This window comes from Giraffa tippelskirchi, chromosome 1 (genome assembly GCF_054371585.1).
Source record: "Giraffa tippelskirchi isolate mGirTip1 chromosome 1, T2T-mGirTip1v1.2.pri, whole genome shotgun sequence".
In the NCBI taxonomy this organism is placed as follows: Eukaryota; Metazoa; Chordata; class Mammalia; order Artiodactyla; family Giraffidae; genus Giraffa; species Giraffa tippelskirchi.
Genome location: NC_137275.1, coordinates 144,777,132 through 144,795,296, shown reverse-complemented (window position 1 = coordinate 144,795,296; position 18,165 = coordinate 144,777,132). Strand labels below are relative to the sequence as shown.

The 18,165-nt window shown below is 42.3% G+C and overlaps 1 protein-coding gene across 2 annotated transcripts in view; it reads right to left on the bottom strand.

Moving 5' to 3' along the window:
- Window positions 1-18,165, bottom strand: part of SLC24A2 (solute carrier family 24 member 2) — a 264,631-nt gene that overhangs the window by 26,857 nt on the left and 219,609 nt on the right. For both annotated transcript variants that reach the window (XM_081498800.1, XM_081498811.1), the window contains 2 exons: window positions 17,758-17,856; window positions 14,490-14,608 (listed from right to left, as the gene is read on the bottom strand). In XM_081498800.1, coding sequence (XP_081354926.1) covers window positions 14,490-14,608; window positions 17,758-17,856 — 218 coding nt within the window. The remainder of the gene's footprint in view (window positions 1-14,489; window positions 14,609-17,757; window positions 17,857-18,165) is intronic.

Genomic DNA, 18,165 nt, shown 5'->3' with positions numbered 1-18,165 from the left:
ACTGCTATGTATAAAATAGATAATTAATGAGAACCTACTGTATATCACAGGGAACTCTACTCAGTGCTCTGTGGTGATCTAAATGGGAAGGAAATCCAAAAAAAAGGGGGATATATATATATGTATATGTATATAGATATACACACACACACACACACATATATATACATATACACCCATATAGCTGGTGCACTTTCCTCTACAGCAGAAACTTACACAGTATTGTAAAGCAACTATACTCCAATAAATTTTTTTTTACGAAAGAAATGTGGGTACTGATAAGATATCAATGAATGTCAGAACTCCAAATATAGGTGAAAAAGAAAGACTTGTCCTTTAGCATCTCTGTCCAAGAAAAATGTGCAGAAATTTAGCTCAGTTTGATATAGGATGAGGTGACAGGCAAGTACACCAAAATGAGGGCTTGAGATTTTATGGGCATTTCATTGCTTGATGTCACCCCTGATTCTCATAATGGTGGATAATCCTGTACTGGCTATTCTAAAATGAATATCTAGGGGACACTGGAGGAGATGGATTAAGCCCTTTACAATCATAAACTTTCCTGAGGCTCACTTTAGCAAGCAATGAAACAGGAGGCGGGTTATTTCCAGACCCCAGCATTCCATGTTCAAAGACCAGTGGAACCTCCGGGGAAGAATATCTGTCCTCTTTCATTATTGAAGCATTAAAAATACTCTCTTTGACAGAGGTGGCATGTTTTACTTTTCCAATTAGGTTTCCTTGGGAACTGGTGGAAAAGTGTATGTGTGGGATGCACCTAGAGAGATAAGAAATCTTGAAAGTGTCTTACCTAATGAAGGGATTGTTTGAGAAGGGATTAATAGACAAAGAAGACCCATTTGTGCTCCAGGACATTCTTTTACAATGTGAATGCTGTTATATAAAATTAACTGAGATAATCTAGGAAGAGCACTTAGAACTGTGTTTGGCACAGAGTAAACACTCAGTAAATGTTAGTTATTATTGCTATTGTTAATAAATGGTTAGGAGAATAACTTCTTCAAAGATGTCCAGAAGAAAGAAGTCTGACTTGGTGAATTATAATACTTCCAAGCAATAAAATTCTACAATTCAATTTTTTCATGTGAAAGTGGAATCTGCAATAATTGTGTTTCCCCATATATCCATTCATCCAACACTTATTAAGCATTCATTGACCGTAGTGATGTCAACAATCTAATTTACTTTCCTATTTGGTAAGAGGAATAAATAGAAGACCTTTGTAAATAAGATGAAAGGGAAAATTCCACAGCCCTAAGGAGAAAACGCTCTTTTATTTCAGTAGATAGGCTGTAAGCAGAGTTTTTATCTGAAACAAAGCTTCCAAGCAGACTCATAATATTGTGACACCTTGATTCTGTGTTTTGTGCAGAGCTAAAAACAACACTAGAGTTGGAGCTCTCAAAGGTAAAATTACCAAAAATGCACAGTCATACTTTAATACAGTGAAAGGTGCTGAAATCAACATCTATTTGGCAAGTAGAGGGTGCCAAAAAACATTCCATAAAGTGCTTTACTACCAAGGAAATCTATTAAAAATGAGATTTTTTAAAATAATAAATATCCATATGGTTACTGTATTAGTCTGCTTGGGCCACCACAACAAACACCATAGACTAGGTGGCTTGAGCAATAGAAATTTATTATAAACTCCCACCATAAATACCAGCTGGCTCAGGGACAGTAAGTGGTTTTCATCTCATCTTTATTTTTGTTTCCCTAAACTGGTTGGCCAATTAGTTGGTGGTCAACATACCAGCAGCTTTCACTTTGTCTATTACAGAACTAGAATGTCATGCTTGAAATTCAAAAGATCAACCCATAAAAATCCTTCACTACTGGGTTGTGGATCATTTCGCTTTACAAACCTAAAGACCTATGCTCAAAACCTCTAAGTGACACAGGGGAAAATGGATTTTGGGGACCTCAGAGCTATTATTCAGGGCTTGCCAAACAAGGTGTGTATGAGTCATTTTGAGAGCAAACTTAAGGGTTCTGGAATGGGTCAGCAAAGGGCTATCAGGGCAATTTCATTTGTCATTTGCCTTTCCTGTTTGAAAAGGTAATAAAAACAGGATAGCCAGGAAGAAGAAAGTCTGTTAGACACAATGATGAAAAATCAGAGTTGCATTTGGAAAAATTCTGTTACTCAACTCAAAGATAAGTCCTTACTGACTCTGATGGACAGAGTGTTATATCCCTCCAAAATTCATATGTGGTGCTGGAGAAGACTCTTGAGAGCCTCTTGGACAGCAAGGAGATCAAACCACTCAATCCTAAAGGAAATCAACCCTGAATACTCATTGGAAGGACTGATGATGAGGCTGAAGCTCCAATACTTTGGTCACCTGATGAGAAGAGCTGACTCACTGGAAAAGACCCTGATGCTGGGAAAGATTGAAGGCAGGAGGAGAAGGGGACGACAGAAGATGAGATGGTTGGATGGCATCATCGACTCAATAGACATGAGTTTGAGCCAACTGCAGGAGATAGTGAAGGACAGGGAAGTGTGGCATGCTCCAGTCCATGGTGTCACAAAGACTGAGTGACTGAACAACAAAAACTAAATTCATATGCTGAAGCCCTAATCCTCAGTGTAACTGTATTTAGAGAGGGGGTCTCTAAGGATGTAATTAAGGTTAAATGAAGTATGCAGGGTACATCATGAGACGATACACTGGGCTGGATGAAGCACAAGCTGGAATCAAGATGCTGGGAGAAATATCAATAACCTCAGATATGCAGATGACATCACCCTCATGGCAGAAAGTGAAGAACAACTAAAGAGCCTCTTGATGAAAGTGAAAGAGGACAGTGACAAAGTTGGCTTAAAGCTCAACATTCAGAAAACTAAGATCATGGCATCTGGTCCTATCACTTCATGGCAAATAGATGAGGAAACAGTGGAAACAGTGGCTGACTTTATTTTTGGGGGCCCCCAAATCACTGCAGATGGTGACTGCAGCCAGGAAATTAAAAGACGCTTACTCCTTAGAAGGAAAGTTATGACCAACCTAGACAGCGTATTAAAAAGCAGAGACATTACTTTGCCAACAAAGCTCCATCTAGTCAAGGCTATGGTTTTTCCAGTAGTCATGTATGGATGTGAGAGTTGGACTATAAAGAAAGCTGCTGCTGCTGCTGCTAAGTCGCTTCAGTCGTGTCCGACTCTGTCCGACCCCATAGATGGCAGCCCACCAGGCTCCCCTGTCCCTGGGATTCTACAGGCAAGAACACTGGACTGGGTTGCCATTTCCTTCTCCAATGCATGAAAGTGAAAAGTGAAAGTGAAGTCGCTCAGTCGTGTCCGACTCTGAGCGACCCCAGGGACTGCAGCCTATCAGGCTCCTCCGTCCACGGGATTTTCCAGGCAAGAGTACTGGAGTGGGCTGCCATTGCCTTCTCCAAAGAAAGATGAGCGCTGAAGAATTGATGCTTTTGAACTGTCATGTAGGAGAAGACTTTTGAGAGCCCCTTGGACTGCAAGGAGATCCAACCAGTCCATCCTAAAGGAGATCAGTCCTGGCTGTTCATTGGAAGGACTGATGTTGAAGCTGGAACTCCAATACTTTGGCCACCTCATGTGAAGGCTGACTCATGTGAAAAGACCCTGATGCTGGGAAAGATTGAAGGCAGGAGGAGAAGGGGACGACAGAGGATGAGATGGTTGGATGGCATCACTGACTTGATGGACATGAGTTTGGGTGGACTCCGGGAGTTAGTGGACAGGGAGGCCTGGTGTGCTGCAGTCCATGGGGTCGCAAAGAGTTGGACATGACTGAGTGACTGAACTGAACTGAGGTCATGAGTGAGACTCTGATCCTATAGCATTAGTGTCCTTGTGAGAAGAGACATCAGACAGCACTTCTCTGCTTCTTCTTGCTCTCTCCACCCACACTCCTCACCCTTTTGTGTATGAAAGGCTCTATGAGGACAAAGAGAGAAGACAGCCAACTGCACGTCAGGAAGAGAGCCCTTGCCAGAAACTGAATTGGCTGAAACCTTGATCTTAGACTTCCAGCTTCCAGGACTAGAAGAAAATAAATTTCTGTTGTTTAAGCTGCCCAGTCTGTGATTTTCTTTGTTATGGCAGCCCAAGCAGACTGATACACACCTACCATATGGATAGTTACCTTTTTACAGTATGTTAATTTTGAATCTTATTTTTTTTTGCTTTAAAAGAAATCATCGTGTTCACTTGCTACAATTTATTTGAAATTAATTTTTATTGGAGCATAGTTGCTTTATAAAGTTGTATAATTCTTTCTTTAGTGGTGACTTCTTTATTTTTTTAATTTATTTTAATTGGAGGGTAATTGCTTTAAAATGTTGTGCTGGTTTCTGCTGTACAATAATATGAATCAGCCATAAGTATACACGTGTCCCCTCTGTCTTGACCATTTCTCCCTGTCCCCCATCACACCCCTCTAGGTCAACGCAGAGCACTGAGCTGAGTTCCCTGAGCTATACAGTTGCTTCCTGCTAGCTATCTAGTTTACACATGGTAGTGCATATATGCCAGTGCTTCTCTCTCAATTCGTCCCCTCCTCTCCTTCTCCTACTGTGTCCGAATGTCTGTTCTCTATACTCATATCTCTATTTCTGCTATGCAAATAGATTCATCAGTACCATTTTTCTAGATTCCACATATATGCATTAATATATGATATTTGTTTTTCTCCTTCTGATTTACTTCACTTTGTATAACAGGCTCTCTGTTCATCCACCTCACTATAGCTGACTCAAATTTGTTCCTTTTTATGGCAGAGCAAATAACCCCTTTTCCACTCATTCTTTACTGAGTCTTTGAGAAATCTCTTTATTTTTGTTCCCTGAATTTTTCAGTGTCTTTGCTCTTGTATTATTTACCAATACCCCTCATTCTCTTGACTCACTCTTATCTCCATGTTTCTATCACTTATCTCTTTCCAAGAGATAAATCAAGAAGAGGTCAGTTACAAAGCATCTCTTTTGGGAAGGCAGCACCATCCTGAGACATCTGTATTGCCTTCTGAGTAGACACCCTGAACCAACAGAGAACATTTAAATGTCATACGGATTTTTAAAAAAGTGATTAATCTCAGCCTGTCTAGCAGTAGGAAATAATTCGCTCCCCCCCTTAAAATACCAATTTATGGTTTGTTTTACATATAGTTGGAAAAAAAAAAAAAACTAGCATCAAGAATTTAGCATATCAAACACAAAATGATAAGCTCTCACTCAGCAACGGCAACCTGAAAACACTTTGTCTGTTTCTCCATGACTTTGAATTGAAACCAAGATTTCAAAATATTTTGCTGTGAGTGATGAAGCTGTCTGGACCCAAGTTTCCCATGAAGCCAAGAAACCATCTTATATTAATGTAAAATGGCATTTGGAGGGTCTGGTGAAATATAATTACTTTCCTTCACTTTGCATTTTGACCAAATAACTCTGAGGTGCAACCTACAGACAAGATGGATTTCTTTCTGTACTGCTGCTATAAATTGGTTTTTGTATAGTTTTCATGGGCTTTGTAAATCCTGCTGATACAAATTGTAGATTTGTCAACATAAAAGCTACTGAAGAATCATAAGAAATAATTCAAAAGTCATTCTCATTGTTTTTATCATCAATTGGATTACAATTACTCACAGTATCAGTGATATTAATGTCAGTTTTTTTTTCAGGGTGGCAATGGAGTTTTTTTCTTTTTATTAATAGTCAGCCCTTAATGTATCTTATGTGAATAATTAATAGACTTTCTTTAAACCCCTTCAGAAAGCACAATGGCAAATGGTATTATTAACAGTAAGATTCTAAGTGAAGTTATCATTCTCTGTCAATATTCAAATTTAGGCAGAAACTCAAGAGTCAGATCTATCTATTTCATTTTAACTGTGTTCAAAAGGCCTCTGTGTGGATCTTAAGCAGTTGGTAAATATTGTACAGGTCATCTGATATTGAAACTTGATCTCAACTTTTCCTTAAAAAATTAATGTATAGATTGAGAGAAAAAAAGCATTATCTTCTTGGAAATGGAACCCATGTACTATGGCCTGGTAGATAAAACACTAATTTTTGCTTTTCTTTTGTATAGTGTGTACTAGGTTTTCTTGGATACTAATAAGTTTCTTTTCCTAAGGCAGTCATAGATCTAACATGGCTTGGACCTTGAAAACTCCAGTCTGATGAAGAATCTTTGACTCTTGTTTTTCTTTCATACTTAGGTCTTGCCCTCTCTCCCCAGCACTGCCCTGTGCTCCCTTTCCACCAAAACTTCCTTTTCCTGAGTGCCAGAATGCTCTTATGTTTCATCAATGTTTCAAGAGATTGAATAATCTCATTAATAGTGGGAAATTTGGTCCTTAGCTGTTTTTAAACTTTCAAAATGGTTGACCTGGCCGTTACACCATAATCATTTAGAAGAGATCCTTGCTCTTTGAATAACAGGAAGGTTTGAGGTTTGAAAACTCTCTGTTAAACATTTCTGGGACTTTCCTGGTGGTCCAGTGGTTAAGACTCTGAGCTCCCAATGCAGGGGGTACAGGTTCCATCATCCCTGGTTGAGGGACTAAGGTCCCACATGCCACTCGGCATGACCAACAAACAAACAACCCCCCCAAATCTTATCACTGCGAAGAAAGTAAACATTTTCTAACTAAAAAGGTAATAGTTTAGGAAGAAACACACCATGTGGACTCTGGATACCATCTGCTTGGATAATCTTGGAAGTCCTTATCAGAGCTAATGTTATGGACCAATGTTTATTATGAAGTCTTTCTACTTAGCTTTAAAAACATAGCTATAACTTCAAATGACAACAATAATGCATTTTAGTTTTCTTAAGAGAAATCTAAGATTACAATCATGTCCATCATCTTTCTCTACTCACCCTTTACTTAGTCACCCAAACATTTTAATCAGTACTATAAGAGCAGATCTTAAAAACCAGATTGAGTTTAGGTGAAGACCAATGCTAGGCTGGGAAGAAATAAGTTAGAGCTGAAATTCCAGAGGGAGAAAGGAAGGGTTTACTATAGTAAGATACTATTTAAGTTGTAAAGTGAGAAAAAAAGAAGAAAAATGGGCATTTTATTCATTATCTATCTAAACATCTATCTAGTTATCTATCTATACAAGTATGTTTGTGTGTGTGTGTGTGTGTGTGTGTGTGTGTGTGTGTGTGTGTATTCTCTTTTCCTAGGGATGTGATAAACTTAAATAAGTCTGTTTGCCCGCTGCTGCAGCTAGGCAACTCTTAACCAAAGCCAAGACAATTTAGATTTCCCTAAGGACAGAGAGAAGTCTTAGAGGCAAAATGAAATAAAAGCTACAACATATAAAAACCATAATACATGAAGAAAGAGTTAGATTTTCAGATTTCAGAATCTAAGAAATTTGCAATGCCTTTCTCTTTCTCCTTTCCCACTGTGCTGCTGCTGCTGCTAAGTCGCTTCAGTCGTGTCCGACTCTGAGAGACACCATGGACTGCAGCCCACCAGGCTCCTCCGTCCATGGGATTTTCCAGGCAAGAGTACTGGAGTGGGTATATAAAGAGTCGGGATGTGTTATGCCTGGAGGACCATGATGCAGAAAGGCAGGCAGCTTCCTTGAGCACACCGGCCATGTGCCATCACCTGGCTGTTTTCTGTTGCTGTTGTTGTTCAGTTGCTGTGTCCAACTCTTTGCGACCCCATGGGCTGCAGCATGCCAGTCTTCCCTGTCCTTCTCTATCTCCCAGAGTTTGCTCAAACTCATGTCCATTGAGTTGGTGATGTCATCTTGGCAAAATTAAAATGTAAGAAAATGCTGAGTTCTGGGTGGGAGAGAATATATTTTAGAATTGTCTTTCAAACGTGGATAAACTCCCAACATTGAAAATTTGGAAGGTCGGTAAATTCTCAGTGACAGCTCAACTCAGTTGTGTTAGAATCAACAGCATTCTATCAGCAGGCCTTGGGAGAAGATAATTAGCACTAAGCCATTTGAGAAGTCAAATTATTTCTTGGTTCCACAAAATTTACGAATGAAGCAAAAACTCTCCTGCAAAGGGACTTCTTCTGTGAGAAGAAGTGCTCAGAGTGCTCTTTTAGAGTGCTCTTCATTACCAGTGTAAAGTCTGGACATAAGGAAGTTCTCAGAGATGAGGTGTCAATGTAAGATTAGTTCACTTGTAAATACGGTTTTGAAAACAGCAGGTTCATTAGATGAGATGGGTTAAACTCTCAGGAGAGTATCAGTGGTGAGTGTGTGGTGTGTGGGCTCATTGTTTCCATTAATAAAATCGGGAGGTACACCTCATTCCTCCTGGAGCTTGATAAAAATACAACTGGGAAAGAAATAAAAGTCAACAGTAAAAAGGCACTGAATTCTTTCTGTGAAACTGTGCTTTGGGTGGCCCGAGTGTCCTGATTTCACACCTTTTTTTCTGACTCGAGAATCACAGCTCTAATTTACCCTGCTACTCAGTCATTCCAGCCTGGAAACTTCAGCATCACCCACAACTGCTTTTTCTTGTTCACTCTCTATGACTGATTGATTAACAAATGGTCTCAATGCTTCCTCAGAAACAGCTCTCACATCCAGTCACTGTCAGCTAAGCTACAACTCATAGTTGGTCTGAGGCCTTGTCATCTGAGCTACTTAACAGACATTTTTAAGACAGTTTTACAAGTACTGCTAATAATGACAAACAATTGTGCAGTGCTTATTGTTCACCAAGAACTGTTCTATGAGGATTCTAGTCTCACAACGATGCTGTGAAATAGGATAGTATCCTTGTTTCAGAGAGAAGAAAGATGAGAACAGAGAGGTTAAGTAACTTGTCTGAAGTCACACAGCTGGGGAGTGGCAAATCTTGGATTTGAACTCATGCAGTCTGTCTTCAGAGACTTTTCTTTTAAGGGACTAATGCACACTGTTTCTGTTTTAATTTAACCCACTACTGGTTTTAGTTGTTGCATTTTTTTGGAATAGGTAAAACAGTTAACTGGTTCAAAATTCAAAAGCTACAGAAGGCTACATACTGAAAAATGCATGCAGAAGTCTACCTCCCACCCCAGTTTCCTACCGCAGACCGCTGTTCTGTAGGAATCAGCCAGTTTCTTTAACAGAATCCAAAGCAAATGCTTCCACATTACTATGCTATTTCCTTCCTTTTTTTCCCTCTTACAGAGAGTACACTGGATGAATTTGGCATGTTGCCTTTTCCACTTAACAACATATATTGAAGATCATTCCATATAAGTGCATGAAGAGCTTCCTTGTTATTTTTTTCGTTCTCTTTTTCTTTTTTTGGGTAAAGACTACAGATGGTTGAAAAGAGGGGTGGGCAAGCTTTTCCTGAAAAGGGCCGGATAGTAAATATTTTAGGCTTTATGGGCCTTATGGTCTCTGTCACATATGCTGCTGCTGCTTTTATCTAAAGCTTCAAGAAGATAAAAACATTCTTATCTCAGGGGTCATTCAAAAACAGGCTGCAGGCCAGATCTGGCCACAGATCACAGTTTGCTACGACTTCCCTGGTGGCTCAGATGGTAAAGAATTCTCCTGTAATGTGGGAGACCTGGGTTTGATCCCTGAGTTGGGAAGATTCCCTGGAGGAGGGCATGGCAACCCACTCCAGTACTCATGCCTGGAGAATCCCCATGGACAGAGGAGCCTGGCAGGCTACAGTTCATGGCATTGCAAAGAGTTGGACATGACTGAGCGACTAAGCACAGCACAGTTTGCTACTCTTTGCACCAAATGGGCTCTTACCTTGCTACCCTGTAGTCTACCCTCCCTCACTCTGGCCCCTTCATTACCATTCAAAAAGAGCTCTCTTCCTATCTCATAGATCTGATGCTGCCACTCCATGGCAGCTCCCTGCTTCCAGCAGGGGTATGTCCATACTTCTCAGGCAGAGCCACAATGCTCTTCCTGATGCCCGTGGGTCTCCTCCCTCCCCACCCACTGCTCTGGCCCAGGCCTCATCAGCTCTGCCCCAACTCCTGCAGCCACCTCAGTGCCCCACCACTGCTATCCAATTTCTTGCTGCATATCCGATCTCTACACCTCAGTGCAGCCTCTTGGATCTTTCACAGGTACAAATTACATCTGGGAATCTATGGCAGCTTGTTGTTGCCCTGAAAGGAAGTCAACTTGCGTATCATGGTCCTCAAGGCAGGCCAGCCCTGCTGGGACCTCACTGCCACCATCCGTCCTCCCTCTGATCCCCACTCTCCAGCCACACTGACTTCTCTGTTCCTCAAACAAGTCAAGCTCATTTCTGCCTCTGTGGGTGCTGTTCCCTTGGCCTGGCTTGTTCTTTTTTTCAAGATTTTTATTTTTATTTGGATGTGGACTGTTTTTAAAGTTTTCATTGAATTTGTCACAATACTGCTTCTGCTTTATGTTTTGTTTTTTCACCGCAAGGCACGTGGGATCTTAGCTCCAGACCAGGGATTGAACTCGCACTCTTTTCTGCATTGGAAGGCAAAGTCTTAACCACTGGACCACCACGGATGTTCTGGCTGGCTTGTTCTTAAAAGTTCAGCCTCTGTTCAAATGCCACTTCCTTAGTGAAGCTTTCCCTCACCTCCCAACCTAAAGGGGCCCCTCCACTCACCCTCCATTGAGTCACAAGGCTTTATTTTCTTCATGGCCCCATTGCTGTCCATAATTATGTCTTGGTTTACATTTGCAGTCTCTCTGCTCTGCTAGAATGGTCCTAAAATTCTGCTAGAATTTCCAAGGCCCAGCACATCGCCTGACACATACTGGATGAGCACTGAAAAGTTTCTGATTCGACAATGGAAGAATTTCAGCCCAACTTACTTTTCCAAGTGGATTTCTCCTCCCTCCTCACCTCACATTTCAGTCTCTAGTTTCGCTGGCTATTTCATCAATCACTAACGTGAATTTCCCTCTTAAGGGAACATGTTGTCATCTCCTCCTTTTTTGAGCAACGAACTCTTACTCATTCATCAATGCCCAGCTCAAATATTACCTCTTCTCTTAAGTTTTTGCACTTTTCCTTGCTTGGGTCTTCCTCTGGAAGGCTCCCAGAACACTTTGTGTATATACTTTCCTGACATGTGTGTGAAAGTCACCCAGTTATGTCAGACTCTTTGTGACCCCATGGACTGGAGCCCACCAGGTCCTCTGTCCATGGAATTCTCCAGACAAGAATACTGGACTGGGTTGCCATTTCCTTCTCCAGGAGATCGTCCTGACTCAGGGATTGAACCTGGGTCTCCTGCACTGTAGGTAGACTCTTTATCTGACATACTGGGTCATAATTATTTACTTACTACAGATGTTTGCTTATCATAACCTGGATATACTCAAACATTATATATGTATATATTCTTTCTATATATAATTTTCATTTTAGCTACAATGAACATTTTATCTACAGGGAAGGGACATCTTGGATGCTATTTATATAGTAGGTATGGGCACATAGGGTTTCCCAGTGGCTCAGTGGTAAAGAATCCACCCACCAATGCAGGAGACACAGGTTCCATCCCTGGGTTGGGAAGATCCCCTGGAGAAGGGAATGGCAACCCACTTCAGTATTCTTGCTTGGAGAATCCCATGAACAGAGGAGCCTGGTGAGCTACAGTCCATAGGGTCGCAAAAGAGTTGGACATGACTTAGCAACTAAACAACAACAAAATGGGCACTAATAAATAATAGCATTTAGCTCTGTGCTAAGTGCTTTACGTATATTATCTCATGTAACTCTCCTAATATCCCGAATGAGGCAGGTACTGTGATTATCTGTACATTGCAGATGAGGAAACCAGAAGAAGGTTTGATAAACTCTCTCATGTTGGCTCAGAAAATCACTGCCAGGCTGTCCTGCAGGCAGCTGGTGGGGTGGCTCTCTGAAGGCCTGAGTGCCGTTGAGCTCTCAGTGTATCAGCATGGTGCACAAATCTGTCCTGTCACCCTGAATGAGACCCAGGCACACAGCTCTGCTCAGAGAGGGGTTGGCTGGGGCTCTGTCAACCCCCTGCAGCAAGGTGCTCCCGTGTGGGGGGTACAGCTGTCCCTCTGCCAGCTAGATAGACAGGCACAGTGATGAGGGTGCCCTCTGCACACCTGTGACCGTGCGTCCCCAAGGACAGCCAGATGTTCTTGGGGCCGGCCTCCTTCTGCCACATGCTGCAGACATAAGCTGCTCTGCCAGCTCACCCTTGAGCTAATGCGCAGGGACCGCGGGGCTCTGGGCAGGAGGGCGAGAGCCTAGGAGGCAGAGGAGACAAGGGCAGAAGGAGCTGCCACGTCTCTGTTTTCCTTTAGCCATCCCCCCCTGCCCCCCGCAGCTTTACTGAGGTGTAACTGACAAATAAAAATTCCATCTATTTAAGGTGTACAATGTGAAGATAGGTATACCTCATGAAAAGCACAGCAAAGCAAACAGTAGACAAATGAAAAGGCAACCTATGGAGTGGGAGAAAATATCTACAAGTCATATATCTGATAAGGAGTTAATAACCAAAATAAATGAGGAACTCTTACAACTCAATAGCAAACAATGAATAACCCGATTAAAAAATGGGTGAAGGATCTGAGTAGACATTCTTCTGAAGGAGACAACATACAAATGGCCAACTCATGTACAAAAAGGTGCTTGACATCTTTATCCTTTCCTTTAAATGAAGAAACTTTCTTTGCATGTTTCTTCAGGGAATAAAGGCAACAGGCGATGATGGGCAAGTGTCTTTCTAACAAGCACAGACTTCATCTGTTGCAGACAGCATTCCAATGTAAAGGAAAAGAGAGGGTTGGAATGGATTTGCTGTAGTCTGGCTTCATTATCAGCTCATTGGGAAAATTCTGTCTAGAGAAGTGGGTCACAAATTTTAGGGTCATGCTACTCAAAAAGTGTGGTTCTTAGACCAGCCACATCAGAATCACCTGGGAGCTCAGGAGAGCTGCAGACTTGGGGCCCCACTCTGAACCTGACAAACCAGACCCTGAATTTTAACAGAATCCTCCAGGAAATTCCTAAACACATTAAAGTTTGAGAAATATGGACTCAAGGGTGACTGGTTAAAATGTAAATTGGGACTCTATGCCTTAGAAATTCTGATTCACTTGATGAGGGTGAGATCCAGAAATCCAACAAGCACCACCTACTTTTCAGTTCTGCCTATTTTTTTTTTTTGAGCAACTGTGGTCCTGAGGCAGTGGAAACAGTACAGATTCTGTTTTTAGACAGTCCTAAGGCAACAGTCCCAGTATTCTTGCCTGGACAATCCCCAAGGACAGAGGAGCCTGATGGGCTACAGTCCATAGCGTCGCAGAGTCAGACATGCAGGATCAGTGCTAAGAAGCGACTTAGCACACACACACAAGATCAAATCTCAGCTCTAATAGCTACAAACCAAGTAATCCCGAATAACTGCTTCATCTTAAGCTTTAGCCTCCTCACCTATAAAACAGAGATACTAAATGTCTATACCTTCATCTGGGAGGTTTAAAGTGATAGTATAGGCAAAGCACCTAGCACTGAAGCTATGGCGCACACACAGTGTGTATAAACGTTAAGTATTGTAGCCATTAGGTTAAACAGCTATCTAATAGTTGCAACACTAAAGGGTGGACTGGACCACAGTACCAACTAATTTCAACTGCAGGGACAAAAATGGCCAAAGGGGGTTAACCAAGGAATGATGGCTGTGGTTTCTCTGTTACTTAATCATGGCCCTAAAGACACAGAGAGGATTAGACTGAAGCAGTGATCAAACTTTATCATCTGTTAAAAATCACCAGGGATGGGAGTTAAAATGATGATCCCTTGGATGTGTGTGTAATGTATGACTGAGTGCCTTCGCTGTTCACCTGAAACTATCACAGCATTGTTTATCAGCTACACCCCAATACAAAATAAAAAGTTCAAAAGAAAAAAGTGCTGATTCCTGGGTGCTGCTTCTCAGTAGTTCTATTTCCCATTGGATCTGGGATATGGACCAGGGATCTGCATTTTTATCCCCAGGACATTTGATGCATGACTCCTCCAATCTCACCCTGAGAAACAGCGTGGCTTGGAGAATGCGTGTGTGTGTGCTAAGTCACTTGAGTTATGTCTGACTCTGTGCAACGCTATGGAACATAGCCCATCAGGTTCCTCTGTCCATGGGATTCTCCAGGCAAGAACACTGGAGTGGGTTACTGTGTCTTCCTCCAGGGGATCTTCCCGAGCCAGGGATCGAACTCGGGTCTCTTACATCTCCTGCATTGCAGGTGGGTTCTTTACTACGAGTGCTACCTGGGAAGCCTGGCTTGGAGAATATGTGCACTTATATGATGAATGAAGAGTCTGATGCATGTGATGCCATGGCTGGTACTGGGAAGTACACACAGGGATGGATGACTCGGGGGTCCTCTGAGCTGGGAGCTGGGGCCTCCAAGGAGAATGCAGGTATATGCTGCTATGCTAAAATATCAACACACACAGCAGCCTGGAGAGCAATGAAAAACTGCTGTACCTGGGCTTCTGCAGCTTCGATGCTGTGGGAGAGATTTCCATTTTGTACCGGTTCCGAAGCATCACTGGAGGGTGTCATCTCCACTTCTGTGCTGGTGCTGTTTGGGAGCTCGATTTTTTCTGTGACAAAATTTAGACACACAGAAAGCAAGCAAATGGAGTCAGTGGGGGTAAGAGCTATATTGAGAAGAACATCCTAAAATGTTGGGCCAAGGGAGAAGGTAGTGGTGTCCAAGGGGTGATAAGACCCAGGGCTGGGTTGTGCCAGATGTCTAGGATTTTTTTTTGCCCCCCTGGCTTTCAGTGTACTCGGCCCTCTTCCTCTCTTTAATAGCTCCCTGGCATCCCTGCTGGCCTATGTCTGACCTTGGGTACCCTATCAACTCTAGGGGTATGCCTTCTCTAGACTGGGCAAACTTACCAACTTGCCATTCAAGAACATGAGCACGGACATTTTAAAACCAAAACCATGCCCAATCTATACACTACTGTCTATACCCATGACCACATCCTTCAGATATTTTCTTATGGCAGGATCTTTTCTTCTGTAATTACATTCTAGAAAGGACATTTATTAGCTTGGGCTTCAGGAGACTTGAGTTCTAGGCTCTGCTCTGACAGAATAAGGTGGTCATCTCAGACAAGATCCCTCATTTCTCCAGAACCTTACCTATGTGATGAGGGGAATCAACTGGGTGACCTCCAACGCCCAATACTTCTAGCTCTAATTCCCTCAGGCTCAGTGAGTGGAAAGTTCTACCAGGGCATTGATGCTGTGGGTAGGGCAAACCTGGGAACCTGGCCTTCTCGAAATGCCTGGAGAATACTACTTAGGAGCTTCCACACTTGGGCATCCTATAGAAGACCAGGCAAGGGCAGGGGATGAACAAGTAATTGAGGTAAAAATCTGTGTCATTCCTGACTGAGAGGCAACATTTGGCTAGAGTGACTCCCAGGTAACGGTTGAGTACTGGGACTTCTGGACACTGGGCATCATAGGCAGGCCTGAGTTCATACTCTGATGCTACTGCTTAAGCTGTGGGGTCCTTAATATGTGACTTAGCCTCTCTGATAGTCAGCTTCCTTATCTGTAAAATTGGGGTGATGCAGATTTAGAGAATGAAATTATGGTGACTGGGGGAAGGATGGGGAAAAGGGTTAGTTAGGGAGTTTGGGATGGGCATGTACACATTGCTATATTTAAAATGGATAACCAACAAGGACCTACTGTATAGCATGTGGAGCTCTGCTCAATGTTATGCAAAGCCTGGATGGGAGAGGAGTTTGGGGAAGAATGGATACATGTATATGTATGGCTCAATCCTTTTGCTGTTTACCTGACACTGTCACAACATTGTTTGTTAATCGGCTATACCCCAAAACAACAGCTAAAAAAATTCGGGTGATGATGACAATAGAACCACCACTGCTGCTATGACTAATAACAATATTATCAAAGGGTACACCTGTAGAGATTACATAAGAAAATGAATTTAAAGCTCTCAGCACAGTGCCTGGTACAGAGAGAGCAAAGAAGAAACATAAAATATTCGGATCCACTTTATAGCACCTGATTTGCACTAGAAGATTTTTTTCCAGGGCTCAGAGGAACACCTGCAGGTGATCAGTGATCAGGCACCACTGAGGTTTTTTGCCATAATTTCATGGAGAGGGAAATATAAAGGGTTGCTCTCTGGCTGAGCTGGGTCAAGTCTTGGGACTTGTCAAGTCTAGGGGTTCGGCTGTGTGGTTCAGTGTCAGGGTCACCAGGAGTACCAGAAAGCTCACCAGGTTCAGATGTGGGCAGCCTCAGGCTGCTCAGAAAGTATTAGAGTATTTCTAGCAACTTCAGAAAAATTAAACATTTCTATCACTGATAAATTTACTGGGAAATAATTTGAGAGTTATATAAAAATTGTTGAATTTGAAGGAGCCAAATTTTGGAAGTCATAGGGAAATGCTATGTTTATTCATGTATTCAGTTGTGGAATACAGAGGCATAAATACATTTGAATATGGAAAGCCACTGAAACTCCAACTTCTTTTCTCTTAGTAGCAATAGTGTTTTCCTAATGATGTTCTGCTGTGTGTGATTGTCTGTTTTTCCTAATATGCTTGGTTCAGTTGTTTAAACTAAAAAATACTCAGTACCGTGGGAAATATTAAATTTGTGTTTGTGTGTTTGTTAGCTGAGTTGATACAACTTTAGGATCAGCCTTTAATGACCAAACAAAATGGGGTTCTGGGTCCTAAAGTGAAGTTAAGATGTGTACGAACAGACATGAACACATGAGAAGAAGCGACTTCCCAGGAGTGAGAGCTAACATTTTAGTTTAAGTTCCCCCCCACCCCCCGCCCATACCCAATAGAATCTTGACTGTTTCTTGGCCAAAGATTTTTCCTGAAGCTAGAAGTCAGGAGAACAGAGGAGACATAAGCTCTTCCAAGGAATGTCATATATTTTGAGTGCAACACTGTTAAATTTTGTCTGCAGATAATTTTAGTTTCTTGGGCATCGTGTATTGCATAGATCCAGATTAGGGTAAATTTAGTCTGAATTTAGAATTTGAGAGCTACATTAGAGTCACAGACTGGAGAGGAGGAACATTATGTTCCAGGTTAAAATAAGATCACTAAATGTCACGATCTGGTCACAAAGAAACTCAGAAAAAGTGAACCAAAAGGGACCGGGGCTAGTTGCTGAATTCTTAAGAAGGGAGAGTCAGGGCCATCTTGTAGGGACCTGGTCACTCAGTTCAGGAGCAACCAAGTGAACAATCTAGTAATTTGGTGGGGGTGATGCAGGAGATGTCATAGGTATAAAATCTGGTTACCAAGCAAGAACTGCAGAAAGGGTACTCTCACCTTTTGTCAAATATTAAATGACAGGTCTGTGTGTCCTCTTTTTGTGCAACCTCTGAAGTGGAGTGATTTTCTACTCCAGTGGAGATGTATGGTTAGGAGGTGATATAAATTTATTTTAAAATTTTTTCTTATTTAACATTATTATTTATTTATTTAATATGGCTCCTCATAGAATCATTTCACTCTTTTTAAAGTTCCCTGTGAGTAGGTGACCTATTGGGTCTGTTCATGCCCTGGACCCACCAAGGGAAGTGGGACTCTTTCGGACGTCTGAGAAAGGGCTGAGCAACAGGGTTCTGTGTCTGCACTGAGTTGCGGTGCCCACACTGGGTCCTGCTTCTCTGCCCCCTGCTTCACGCACTCCAGGAACGAACGGCAGGGGCTGCACATCTCCCTGTACTCACCCACATGATTGGCAGCCCCGTTCTGCCTCTCGTTCTCATCCACCTGACATTTCTTCTTGGCAATCTTGTGGAGAATTGAAGCCTTTTCTCTGAACCTCCCTGAAGCAAGAGAAAGTAATGGAAAGGAGACAGGGTGAGAAGGAAGAGAAAGAGAGAGGCTCCTGGCAAATGGTGAGGCTCTGGCAAAGCAGGTGCCTAGCTTTCTTAGCTAGGGTGTCGTCCAGTGGTGACCACTCCTTTCTGCCCAACCGAGAGGCCCTAGGACCTGCATGAAGAGTACTTTCTTACCTTGTGGATCCCTCAGCCCAGTTCTCTACTTGACAATCTCAAGCTGCTGGGTTACAGACAAAAGGTTTCCCTTGGACCTCTTCCCTCCCTCCCAATTGCTTACAAAACACAAAAACACCA